General features: G+C 40.3%; 1 protein-coding gene across 1 annotated transcript; it reads left to right on the top strand.

The window, feature by feature from the left end:
* The first annotated feature begins 3,717 nt into the window (after window positions 1-3,717).
* On the top strand, window positions 3,718-11,905 carry dlgap5 (discs, large (Drosophila) homolog-associated protein 5). Its single transcript, XM_034193501.1, has 18 exons — window positions 3,718-4,171; window positions 4,323-4,495; window positions 4,627-4,665; window positions 4,755-4,800; window positions 6,014-6,100; window positions 6,190-6,288; window positions 6,399-6,473; window positions 6,556-6,584; window positions 6,679-6,878; window positions 7,215-7,376; window positions 8,964-9,052; window positions 9,179-9,339; window positions 9,414-9,515; window positions 9,791-9,998; window positions 10,070-10,323; window positions 10,436-10,601; window positions 11,328-11,371; window positions 11,499-11,905. Exons 1-18 carry the CDS (start codon window positions 3,934-3,936, stop codon window positions 11,610-11,612), a joined length of 2,286 nt encoding a protein of 761 aa, XP_034049392.1. The 5' UTR covers window positions 3,718-3,933; the 3' UTR covers window positions 11,613-11,905.
* Window positions 11,906-12,349: the final 444 nt, after the last annotated feature.

Below are 12,349 nucleotides of genomic sequence, written 5' to 3'. Positions count from 1 at the left end.
CGACGAGCATGCAGATGAGCTTCCCTGAGACAGTTTCTGACAGTTTGTGCAGAAATTCTTTGGTTATGCAAACCGATTGTTTCAGCAGCTGTCCCGAGTGACTGGTCTCAGACGATCTTGGAGGTGAACATGCTGGATGTGGAGGTCCTGGGCTGGTGTGGTTACATGTGGTCTGCGGTTGTGAGGCTGGTTGGATGTACTGCCAAATTCTCTGAAACGCCTTTGGAGACGGCTTATGGTAGAGAAATGAACATTCAATACACGAGCAACAGCTCTGGTTGACATTCCTGCTGTCAGCATGCCAATTGCACGCTCCCTCAAATCTTGCGACATCTGTGGCATTGTGCTGTGTGATAAAACTGCACCTTTCAGAGTGGCCTTTTATTGTGGGCAGTCTAAGGCACACCTGTGCACTAATCATGGTGTCTAATCAGCATCTTGATATGGCACACCTGTGAGATGGGATGGATTATCTCAGCAAAGGAGAAGTGCTCACTATCACAGATTTAGACTGGTTTGTGAACAATATTTGAGGGAAATGGTGATATTGTGTATGTGGAAAAAGTTTTAGATCTTTGAGTTCATCTCATACAAAATGGGAGCAAAACCAAAAGTGTTGCGTTTATACTTTTGTTGAGTGTATGTATATATATATATATATATATATATATATATATATATATATATAATCGTTAATGCGCCTTTTGGCAGCAATTACAGCTTCAAGTCTTTTTGAATATGATGCCACAACCTTGGTACACCTATCTTTGGGCAGTTTTTCCCCCATAGTCTTTGCAGCATTTCTCAAGCTCCATCAGGTTGGATGGAGTTGCATCAGTGTACAGCCTGTTTCACATCTCTTGGATTCAGGTCTGGATGCTGGCTGGGCCACACAAGGACATTCACAGAGTTGTCCTGAAGCCACTCCTTTGATATCTTGGCGGTGTCTTTAGGATCATTGTCCTGCTGAAGGATGAACCGACACCCCAGTCTGAGGTCAAGAGCGCTCTGGAGCAGGTTTTCATCCAGGATGTCTCTGTGCATTGCTGCATTCATCTTTCCCTCAATCCTGACTAGTCTCCCAGTTCCTGCCATTGAAAAACATCCCAACAGCATGATGCTGCCACCACCATGCTTCACTCTAGAGATGGTGCCTGGTTTCCACCAAACAAAGAGTTCTGTCTTTGTCTCATCAGGCCAGATAATTTTGTTTCTCATGGTCTGTGAGTCCTTCAGGTGCCTTTTAGCAAACTCCAGGTGGGCTGCCATGTGCCTTTTACTAAGGAGTGGCTTCCATCTGGACACTCTACCATACAGGCCTGATTGGTGGATTGCTGCAGAGATGGTTGTCCTTCTGGAAGGTTCTTTTTCCATAGAGAAATGCTGGAGCTGACAGAGTAACTATCGGGTTCTTGATCACCTCCCAAATTAAGGTTGCTCAGTTTAGATGGGCGGCCAGCTCTAGGGTGAGTCCTGGGGGATCTGAACTTCTTCTATTCACGGATGATGGAGGCCACTGTGCTCATTGGGACCTTCAAAGCAGCAGAAATGTTTCTGTACCCTTCCTATCCCCAGATTTGTGCAAGGCAATCCTTTATCAGAGGTCTACAGATAGTTTCTTTGACTTTTGCTTTGACGTGCACTGTTAACTGTGGGACCTTATATGTAGACAGGTGTGTGTCTTTCCAAATCATGTCCAATCAACTGAATTTACCCCAGGTAGACTCCAGTTAAGCTGTAGAAACATCTCCATGATGATCAGTGGAAACAGGATGCACCTGATCTTAATTTTGAACTTCATGGGAAAGGCTGTGAATACTTGTACATGTGACTTTTTTGTTGTTGTTTAATAAATTTACAAAAATCTTTAAAAAAAAGTGTCTTTATGAGGTGTTGAGTGCAGAATTTTGAGGAAAAAAAATATGGAATAAGGCTGTAACATAAAAGATGGAAAAGTGGAGTGCTGTGAATACTTTCCAGATGCACTGTACAGTAAGACTTCTCAACAATGTCAATAAGTAAGATTTGAGAATTGGAAAGTGGGTTAAAGCAAAGTTTATTATAGTCCAGATATTTTTTAAAAATACTAAATAAAAGTACATTTTCTCTGAAATTATTACTGTGTCCGTTATGTGCAGTAAAATACAAAAAATGTATTTCAGTCAACTAAAAATAGTACAGTATATTTCTTAACTTCATAATTTCATTGAATAAATATTGGGGGTTTCTTTAATACACCAGCAGTACCTTAATTTTAATAGCTTCTTTGTCATCGTATCAGTCAAATAACCATTGAATATACTTTAAAAAATATCACATATGCACACACAAAATTAACAAACTGTCATATTTAAGGAGCTAGTGACAATGGGGTATTTCCTCACTTATTAAAGTAATTAATTTACCAGGTCGCTATTGTAAATGAGAATTTTTTTTCTTAACTTACCTGGTTAAGTAAAGATTAAATCAAAATTAAATAAAAAAAAAATAACTGATATCTTGAGCACTAACTTAAACCAAAGTTTGAATGCGCAGGCGGGATCATTGTGTAGAATTTCACCCTCACTGTGATTGCGATGCCCATTCCAGGTACGTAGGTGGCGCTCTCTTTTATTGTGCATTACGCTTGTCAGGGAAGAAGACTAAGAATACGTTTCCAGCCAATGAGCATCGCTTTGGACTATTTTTAAAAAGTCACCCGCCGTTTCTGTGGCGAGTTTTTCCCGTCTTCTGTCAACATTTTTTTTTTTTTTTTTTAAAGTGAGTAAAGTGAGGGTTTGTTTTGAAAGTCGGTGGTTTAAAAGAGTTCAAGGTAAGTTGCCGATATAAATCAACTAACATATCGTTCATCTACATCTCGGATGTTTAGCCTTAGTTAGCAATTAGCTTTTCTTAGTGATTTTCATCGGTTAGCTGTTAGCGCTTGCTAGGTTTTAATAACTTTTAAGACTTATAACTTCAAACGGTGTTAGTTTTGGTTACCTTTGTTGTTGGGAATGTCGATGGACAGAACGCTGGTGCGTGCGTTAAACATTGTTTACACTCTCCAAGGAAAATGTAGGAAACTTATCTAAGATCAGATTAAAAAAGAATACTCAGTTTCCAACAATCAGGCACACGGATTGTTATAATTTTGTAATCACTATTGATTTAAAATACTTATTGAATGTGGGTATATATTCTGTTGAGTCTACAGTCCGGTCCATAAGTATTTGGACGTTTTTTGTTTTTCGTTTCCACATCATCCCAGTGGAGATAAATGAAACAAGATCTCCTTGTAATGTGGACCTTTAGCTTTAATTCAAAGGGTAGAACAAAAATTTGGCATGTGAGGTATCACTGTAAAGCACTTTGACCGTGAAAGTGCTGTGGGTTCCCACGGAGCCACGTCACTTCGGGCGAAGTGGCGAATCCGAAGACGAGAATTCGTACTTTTGCGACTGGCCGCCCGATGAAAACGCGTTCGGGTTGCATTGAATGTCTGTTGAAATCAGCTGGTTTTGTTTAGTCTCTAACCAGCTTATAGTTTTCACTGCCTGAAACATGAGATTTATGTAACCAAATTGCACGTATTTGTATTGAACTCGGCGATGTTTTCATCGGCCAAAAACGGCCACCAGGGGGCGCTCGGGTAAAGTCTGCGGCAACCCATATAAATGTGTTGTAGGAATATTTTAGTATTTAGGGACTCAGTCATTTGTCGTGTGATGTCTGGCTCAAAGATTCCAGTGGACATTACTAGTTGTGCACGGTTAAATCCTGTAAGATTCCCAGTTCTGCATATTTTACCATTCTTCTCTCCTAAACACATCTGATTAATCAGGCATGTTATGCCATCTTAATTGTCCTCTGTGATAATGTTGCAGGAGCAGAATTAAGGTTTGCTGCTTTCAACAGTCTTGTTTTCTCCTAATCACACCAGGAAATTCAACCATGGAGACTCGATTTTCTCAGCTGCGTCAACGGGACAACAGTGTGTTGATGCTGAGGGTCAAAATGTCCCGTAGGAGGTCTCAGTCCCAGAAGGAGAACCGGGAGAGGGCCATAAACACACGTCGGAATATTAACCAGCTCCCTGTCTTGGAATGCTCCTCCTTGGACTTGTCTATGGCGAGGACTAACATGTCAATCGTCCAGGAGAATGTCCAGAGTGCTGCAAAAATTGCTAAACGTAATGACTCAAGACCATTTGGATACATACCCATGTTGCTTGTACACAGCTAAAATCCCACAGATTGTCTTTATTTTAGGCATCATAATCCTGAGAGAGTCTGAATGTTGATAATTTATGACTTGTGTCCTGTGTGTGTTTGATTTTCTAGTCAAGGCGGCAGAAGAGAAGATGAAACAGCTGGAGCGCTGGAAGGAGCGTAAGGCTCTACAGAAGGAAAAGCGAGAGAGGGAGCGCAGAGATGTATTTAAGACGGGTCTGTATCGTCCAAAGGACACCCTTATGTTTGTCTCTCTGCCACCGGTCCCACCAGGATTTAAGGAGGTGAGACTATTTTTATTAACTGTAAATCTACCTACATGATGTTCCCCTTTTTCATTGTGGTTTATATCATGTACTGGAAAATGGTTCCATAGACTGACTTGTGATTTTTACTTTTGACTTGTCTGTCCCAGAGTATGCGGACGACTCGTTCTATGAAACAGCAGCAGAAGGTACAATACTGCCTCAGTACATCTTTCTAATCACCACATCATAAATGTCTTTCCAGCGTAACATGTTTTTTGTTGTATATTTCTTTAAGTGTCCACAGCCAGTAAAAACACAGAGACATACTGCTGCGAACAAAGGTAAAATGAAATTCTAATGCTTGTATGTATAACAGGATTGACACGAACAGTATTTTCTGTGCTTTTTTTCCTGATTAATGAAATCATTAATGGTCACAACCTTTTTTCTTTTTTTATAAACCTGAGGAGTTTTCTTCAAATAACTTACTAACAATTTTAAAATCCAAACGGCATTCAGATTACTAACAACCCAGTTGATCATAAATTTAGTCATCTTGTCACTGGTTTGGAGTTACAATTTCTTTAATGTGCTGTTTGAGGTATAGGTTAAAAGCAGCAAACCAGTTTTCTGTCAACATTGTTTTGCCGCTATTTAAAGTGGCAGAAAATGTGGTTTAGAGCCATTTGAAACATGTCTGTGAATGATGTGAAACTGTCAAACCAGTTTATTCAAAAGTGAAGTGAATGAGATCTGAACATTTGAAGAACTGAAATTTTTCTCATATGATTTTAAATGAGAATGAGTCAGTTATTCAAATAGTTGCCTGTTATTGTCTTTCAATCGACTAGTTGATGCAGTTCTAATGTGTAACTGATATGCATTAGGAAAAAAAAGCCTTATGATGATGGTTGTCGTTTTTAGGGCTGCAAATGGGTGGAAACTTTCGGTATTGAATGAATTTAAGCTTAGGAATTTAGGTAATTTAGACTTTAACAATTTGCAGTTTTCAGAGTAGGAAATGTTCCATGGGAATATAAATAAGTTAATGGAAATTTACTGGAGATTTGGGGTAATTGATGCAAACGGTATCTCATACAAGCATAAATATTAACATTTTGTTTGCTCATAAGTAGACATGAATGCAAACATTTCTAATACATATTTTTAAACTGACTTTTTTTTAGTAGAAATTGAACTGAACAACAAATAAAACCACGAATGTTTAATAAAGTAAACATACATATTAAAGAAAAACCTTGTCTCCCATTCAAAATGTACTCCTTGGATTTAAATGCATTAATATGGCTTCAATAGTTCAGCTATAGTGTGCAGAATTCTAGAAATTATCTGTGCATGTGATTGGGGAATGCACAGTACACATCCGTTAGGTTTTCATTAAGTTTGGTTTGGCCCCCTTCTCTCCACATACACAGGCTAACCTGCTATCGTTTTAAATTTCCAGTTTATTTTCAATTGAAAATTCCTGGAATTTTGCAGCTTTAGTCACTTTATGTAAAATGAACACAATCTGAGTTCTCACTTTTCCTACAGTGGAAAGAACAACCAGGAGCAGAGCAGCAGCTGCTGCTGCCAATCCGGCACCAGCACCGCTGCTGACCAGTACCAGAGTCTGTGCAGGTACCAAGAAAAATCCTTTTATCTCCTTGATCCCACAGCACAGCCATCACATTCCTTTTATCCTCTTGCCTTTTCTCATTTGCTGACAGTGGACCCCACCATACGTACTTTGTCCATCCGATCAGCCAACAGGCCTCCAGTTGTGGCTGTTCCTTCGGTGAAAGACAACCCAAAGAACAAGTCTGCAGGTACACACTGAGACAAAATCTGACTTTGTCTGTTAGCTCTTTTTTTTATTATCATTTCATTTTGGTTAAAGTGTAAAAGCAAAGAGAAAAAGATGCTGTGTTCTCCTTAGATTTAAGATCTGCACGGACCAAAGCGAACATTACCGCTAATGCCCCCTATTCTGACAGGAAAAGGAACTGCAGCGGTAAAACCTGTACCACCCACACCTTTGCCGTGTTCACTTTTGTTTGTTAAAACACTTAGTGTCTCATTCCTTTCATTTTCAGCATCCGTTAATAAGCCGTCTGCACCTAAGGCGAGTGTTTTGCGCGCACACACACACTGTGTTTACAAACAGGATAAATTCCTCTCTTCTTTTTGACCATAAGCTTGCCGGTTGTTTTGTGCAGGAGTCCAAGCAGAATCCTTGTCCTTCCAGTCCGACACCCTGCACTATGGCGGCGGACCCCGTCCCCGCTGGAGATAAACCTTCTTCAGCTTTGTCCTCGTTCGCTCCTGAAGGCTTCACATTCGAGGCCCCCAAGGGTTTGTCATCCTTCAGATTTGAGCCGCTCACCCCTCGCTCTGCGGACGCCTTCCTCATGCCAAGGTCTGGTTTCATTTTTGTTATACGTTTACTTCTTATCGAAATTTTGAACATCAAATCAATTTTAATATTTTTAAACATTATACTGTAAACATTTGTTATAAACGTTTACAGTATTTTTAAAGATGCATAAAATGTTTTGTTCACGTGGGTAAAGTTTCACTGGTGCCCGTTTGAGCTTTTTCACATCAAAGAACTGAATTTGCTACAAAAACCAGATGACTAACAGTTAGTTTTTTTTAAATGTAGATCCTCTTCTGTGGGTGTGTGTGGATAAGAACTTGAGTCAGTTCTTGATATTTCCCATCTCATGGCCACGCTGTGGTTCTTCTTTCTCAGCTGCAGCTTCAGTTTTCCTCCAGCCCCGGTGCTGAGCTTTGATCATCCGGCCGGGTCCAGTCAAGCTTCTTCTACTAAAGCTCGTCCTTGTCCGTCTTCCATGCTGACAGATAAAATTCCAGTCACACCCCAGGGATTGAAGCGCGATGTGCCTTATTTCAGGTGCTTTTAATGGCTGTTTTTAGATACCGCATCAGATGAGTCACTGTAACTCTTGTGGAACTACATTTCTTCAACACATTTGGTATTTTAAAAAAGGGAAAAGGTGGATCCTAAAACCCAGAACTGCATTTCTTCAACATATTTTTTTTTTTATTATTATTATGATATTTAAAAAAGGAAAAAAAGGTGGATCCTAAAACCCAGAAACATTCACAGACATCTTGGAAATGGAAACATTACTTATGATGCACATTAATGCATTTTATGATACGTCTATCAATAATTAAATAATAGTATTGTAGAAGATGTTGTTAATGGGGTAATACTGTGCAGTTTTAAGAGAGAAATCGTGTTTCCACTTGGCTTGAAGTCGGAAACAACAAAAATGACTAAATCCTTCCTAAAAACAGCACTGTGGTGTTCTTAAAATGTACTAAATTACCCCATTTTAAACAGCAACAATATTACTTTTAATTATAGCCACAAATGTCATAAAATGCATTAATCTGCATAATAAACAATTTTCTCAAGTTTTATTGCACATCCAAGCATTATTAATTAATTTGAACATCTGTTTGTTCCAGGGAGTCAAACCCATGTCTGGTCTTCTGTTTTAGTTGTGCTGTAACTTATTCTTCTAATCATGTATTCTACTAATTAAGACATGAACTGTTCAGAAAAATGTTTTGGAAATACATTTTAAGGTCATTGTTCTCGCTTTAGAGAACAAAATAAGCTGTGGTCACCATGGAATCATGTTTTCTTCATTGTAAATCTAAAGCCACCTTGACACGAATTAATCTGCACACTGGCACGTACTAATGTTGACTGAGCTGTGCACAGCTGCATGCCAGTGTGCAAAGAAAACTTGGAACTGTTAATTTAATGCCACTTGCGTGAACTAATCCTGAACTTTGTGCAACCTTTTTGAAAACACTGTCACTACGTGTCATTGTGCGGAGGGGATCTGAATGATTGAGATGTTACATCTATAATAAACATAACTTTAAAGATACATTATCTAAACTCATGAGAAGGAATGAAAATGCAAAATGTTTTACCAATCCATTACAGTAAATATATTATAATAAATTAGCTCTGAGACAAGATTCGAAATGCATTCTCCACCGCATGACGCACACAAAAGAACCTGCAGCTGGAGATAATTCCTCTGAATCTGGGAGCAATGAGAGAATGGTTTATCACAAATTTTGACAACAAATGCGTCATCAGCTACAAAATGATTATTTTATATAGCATGGCATCATGCAGGACATATTGGCACGACAAATTGCGCGGCAGTGCAGGGATTAAATTCATGCAAGTGTCAAGGTGCCTTGAGTTCAAAAGTTGTGTGTTCACTAGGACATGGTTGCACTCTGTTCCCTTTTGCAGATAGTTACTGGCAAACATCAAGTCTGCTGGGGGCTGTGGAACCGCCCATATATTTTATTATAAATGAGGCTTGGTAACATTAACCACCCAGATTTTTTTTTTTTTTTTTTTTGTCATTCCTGACTAAAGTTCAGAACCACTTTCTTCTGTTTATTATAAATCTTTTTTTTTTTCTTTTTTTTTTGTGCTCAGGTCTGAAATTGCTAATGAGACTGAGAGGTTGATGAGTCTCTGCGGCTGCTGGGAGCCAAAAGTAGAAGACGAGTCGATCACCGAAGAGAGTGAGTCCTCACCTGTTACCCGGAGCTGCAGTCACACACTGAGTGTGAGGCTTCACAGAGTGTTGGTGTTTGTACTCATAAGCTGTAAGACAATTTTTGTCTGTCCTGCTTCTGCGACACATTTAGTGAGAGACCAGATGCGTACAGCTGTTGGACAAGCAAGGCTGCTGATGAAGGAGCGTTTTAAACAGTTCAGCGGTCTGGTGGACGACTGCGAGTTCAGACGAGGAGACAAAATTACCACCTGCACTGACCTGCAGGGGTTCTGGGACATGGTTTATTACCAGGTAAGTAAAATGTGTAATGAATGAGCAAGAACTGTAACTGGGAAAAGATGAGTTAATCATCTGTCATTTGTCAGGTGGAGGACATCAACAGGAAGTTTGATGCTCTCAAAGAAGCAGAGGCTCGAGGGTGGGTGGAGGAGGAGAAGCCGCGTCCCCAGCAGAAGAAAGTCATAAAGGTGGTGTTTTCTTAAAAATCACCCAGAGGGAAAAGATTTGTAGAATAAATTCAACACTTATTTATTTATTTTAGGTTGCATCAAATCTGAGCTGATTACAGCAGAAACTTTGTCTCTATCAAAGCACGCCACTCTTAGATCATTAGAGATACTGTCTCAAATTTGAAAATAAAAGGGGGAAAAGTTTAAATTTATTCATGCAGTTTAATGGCAACATTACTGTTTTCTGGAAAGAACAACAAAAGTATGTTTTGCAAATTTGTCCTTTGTTACAGAAACAACCTGCAGTAGTGAAGTCAGCAGGGACCAAAGCGGCCGCCAAGTCTCGGCTGGCGGCCGCTAAAGCAGCCATGAAAGCCAGACAGCAGGGGACTGAGGCGGAGAAAGCAGCCGATGCAGAGAGCGACCTCAGAGTGAGCTGTGAGGAGGCGGGGCAGATAAACACTGTGGTCGTCCACGGTGACAGTCCAACCAAAGCACCAGGTGAGAGGAGAACTCGCAACAGGTGTTAGCTGCTGCTTGTGCCACTTGGACTAACAGGTGCTTGTGTTCAGGTTCGGTGAGGAGATCCAGCCGTCTGAATGGCGTCGCGCAGCCTCGTCCGTCTCCCTGCGGCGTGTATCACACACCACGAGTCACACGGCAATCCACCGCATTATCACGGACCCCAGTTCACACACCACTTCCTGCCTCTCCCGCTCAGCTCTCAAAGTCCATTCAGGAGGAGGTTCCCTCTCCTCTGGTAGTACAGGACCCCGTGGACACCCCGGAGCCCACAGGGGCAACTCCTGACAACTCTGTTATCGAGGTAAACAAACTTTCAGGCTTCAGTTTAAAACTGATCCAAGTGTGTTCTCCACCAGCTAGAGATGAAGCTCCTCCTTTTAAAGAAAATAATATATATATGTGTGTGTCTTGAGGACATTCCTGGTCTGGACTTTGAGCTTTACCTCCAGCCCTCACAGCAGTGCAGTCTGTCTCCGAGAGAAAGAGTAGACAGCAAGACACTGTCCCCGATGACAGTGGATGTAGAATTCAAGAGCCCCGTGAGTCGGTCTGAGGACGTTCCAACGCAGCATGTACCTGGTATGATGCACACCCACAGACGCTGCACACGCAAACACAACACACCTGGATTTTTCAGGTTCATATGATAATACAATTCAACTCGACTAATCCACTTTTAGTGTCGAGAACTTTAACTGTGGACCTTCCATGTCACCGGTGCAGTGAGTTCTGCTGTCCACAGCAGTCAGCAACACGTAAAGCCGCTACTGGTAACAAGTTTTCACAATAAAAGCATTTTTTTTTTTTTTACATTAAAACAATAGCAGCTGCACATTAAAGCGCTTTATTGTGAAAGTGGTTCTCTGCCTAACATTAATTTTCTTCCTGTTTTGAAAGGAAATAACTTAAAAACAGACAGCTCAGAGCAGTGATCACTTATTGTATTCTCCAAGTTTGCTGAAGAAAGAGATTTACACAACATAAGATCAAAGATGAACAAATGTTTTCCACAGTTTAGGCACTAAAATGTTCAATAAAGTAATTTAAGAAATTATCTGCAAATTGCTTAACAATAAAAACCTTTTTTATTATTATTATTATAATTATTTGCGTGCAGAATGAAACCAGAACTGGGTATTTTAAAATTTGCTTCAAAAATTAACAGAATTTTTGCAATAGAAATTGTTGAAATGATGCAGAAAATTCTGTAGCTGCATAATTCTATCATAACTCTTCAGTTCAGTAACTGTATTTATAATGGTAAAAGCAGTTTGTCACTCACAGATGTCTTGATCTCCCCCACAGCTTTGTCTCTGACACCTGCAGATTTGCCTCGTCAGTCGCTGCAGGTCAGTTCTTGCTTAACCTCTTGAAATACTGAATTTGAACTAAAGCTGCCTTGATCTCTACCCGCTGTAGTTCGTTCTTTTACTGTAACCTGAGCATCCTCACTGTTGTTCTGTTTGGCGCTTTCAGGCCCACACAGCGGAGTCCACAATGCTTCTCTTCACTCCCAACTTGAATGACAGAATACGGCAATCTGTCTGTCCCAGTGACCTCATGGTCTTCACACCTCCTTCAGCTGTGTAGCATTTTAGCTTTGAGAGGCAGGGACTGTTATTTACCTGTTTTAGTTAGATATATGCTCATATTTAACTTTTTGAATACTGGGGCATTGCTGAAAAAGAATCACATAATAAAGGTTTAGGAAGAAAATGGTTGTTTTGCAACTGAGTGAGTGGTGTGTATTTAAATTTACAGTGTGTAGTCTGTGTTTGAGGACACTGTTGCCGCAGCAGTTGTTAAACGGATAAATCACTCTTTATTAATAAAGCTAACTCTTGTTAACATACAGCCATTAATTAGGGGGTGCATCGTTGTATAGTCTATGCACATGGACTACCTGCCTCTGGAGCTCCTTCATGGTGCTTCTATTAAGCATTGATGTGCAGAAGCGTGCAAGAAAGTTTGTCAAGAACTGATGGAGTGTCTGGATCCAAAGCTCAGATATCTTCCCTCTGGTATCTACTCCTTTGGTCTGTGCAGCTGTTCCTCCATCTATATCCTCTTCAGTGGGCGCTGCGTTAAATGTCACAGATCAGTGTGTGTGTGCGTGTCTGTTATCAGGATCTTAACCGTGTTTTTAAAAAAAATAAAGCTTGTGTGATAAGTGAGGCAGGAACAAGGTAAAATGATGCAATATTTTTATATAGTTTGTTCGGCCAGAGCAAAAACTAACCTGAATGAGATCTCATGTGGACGACGGACTCCAGATCTTGCCGCCAATCTGCATCTTCTGAAGTGGACAGTTTGAATTTGTGACTGGA

This window comes from Thalassophryne amazonica, chromosome 18 (genome assembly GCF_902500255.1).
Source record: "Thalassophryne amazonica chromosome 18, fThaAma1.1, whole genome shotgun sequence".
In the NCBI taxonomy this organism is placed as follows: Eukaryota; Metazoa; Chordata; class Actinopteri; order Batrachoidiformes; family Batrachoididae; genus Thalassophryne; species Thalassophryne amazonica.
The sequence above is the reverse complement of the archived record's forward strand: the minus strand, read 5'-3'. Positions and strand labels throughout refer to the sequence as shown.

What these genes read in the sequence shown, in the direction of transcription:
- dlgap5 (XM_034193501.1), top strand. Translation starts at nt 3,934, where the DNA reads ATGGAGACTCGATTTTCTCAGCTGCGTCAACGGGACAACAGTGTGTTG. An exon ending in CTATGAAACAGCAGCAGAAG is followed by an intron (nt 4,666 to 4,754) that starts GTACAATACTGC and finishes TATTTCTTTAAG; the next exon opens with TGTCCACAGCCAGTAAAAAC. An exon ending in TCCAACGCAGCATGTACCTG is followed by an intron (nt 10,602 to 11,327) that starts GTATGATGCACA and finishes TCTCCCCCACAG; the next exon opens with CTTTGTCTCTGACACCTGCA.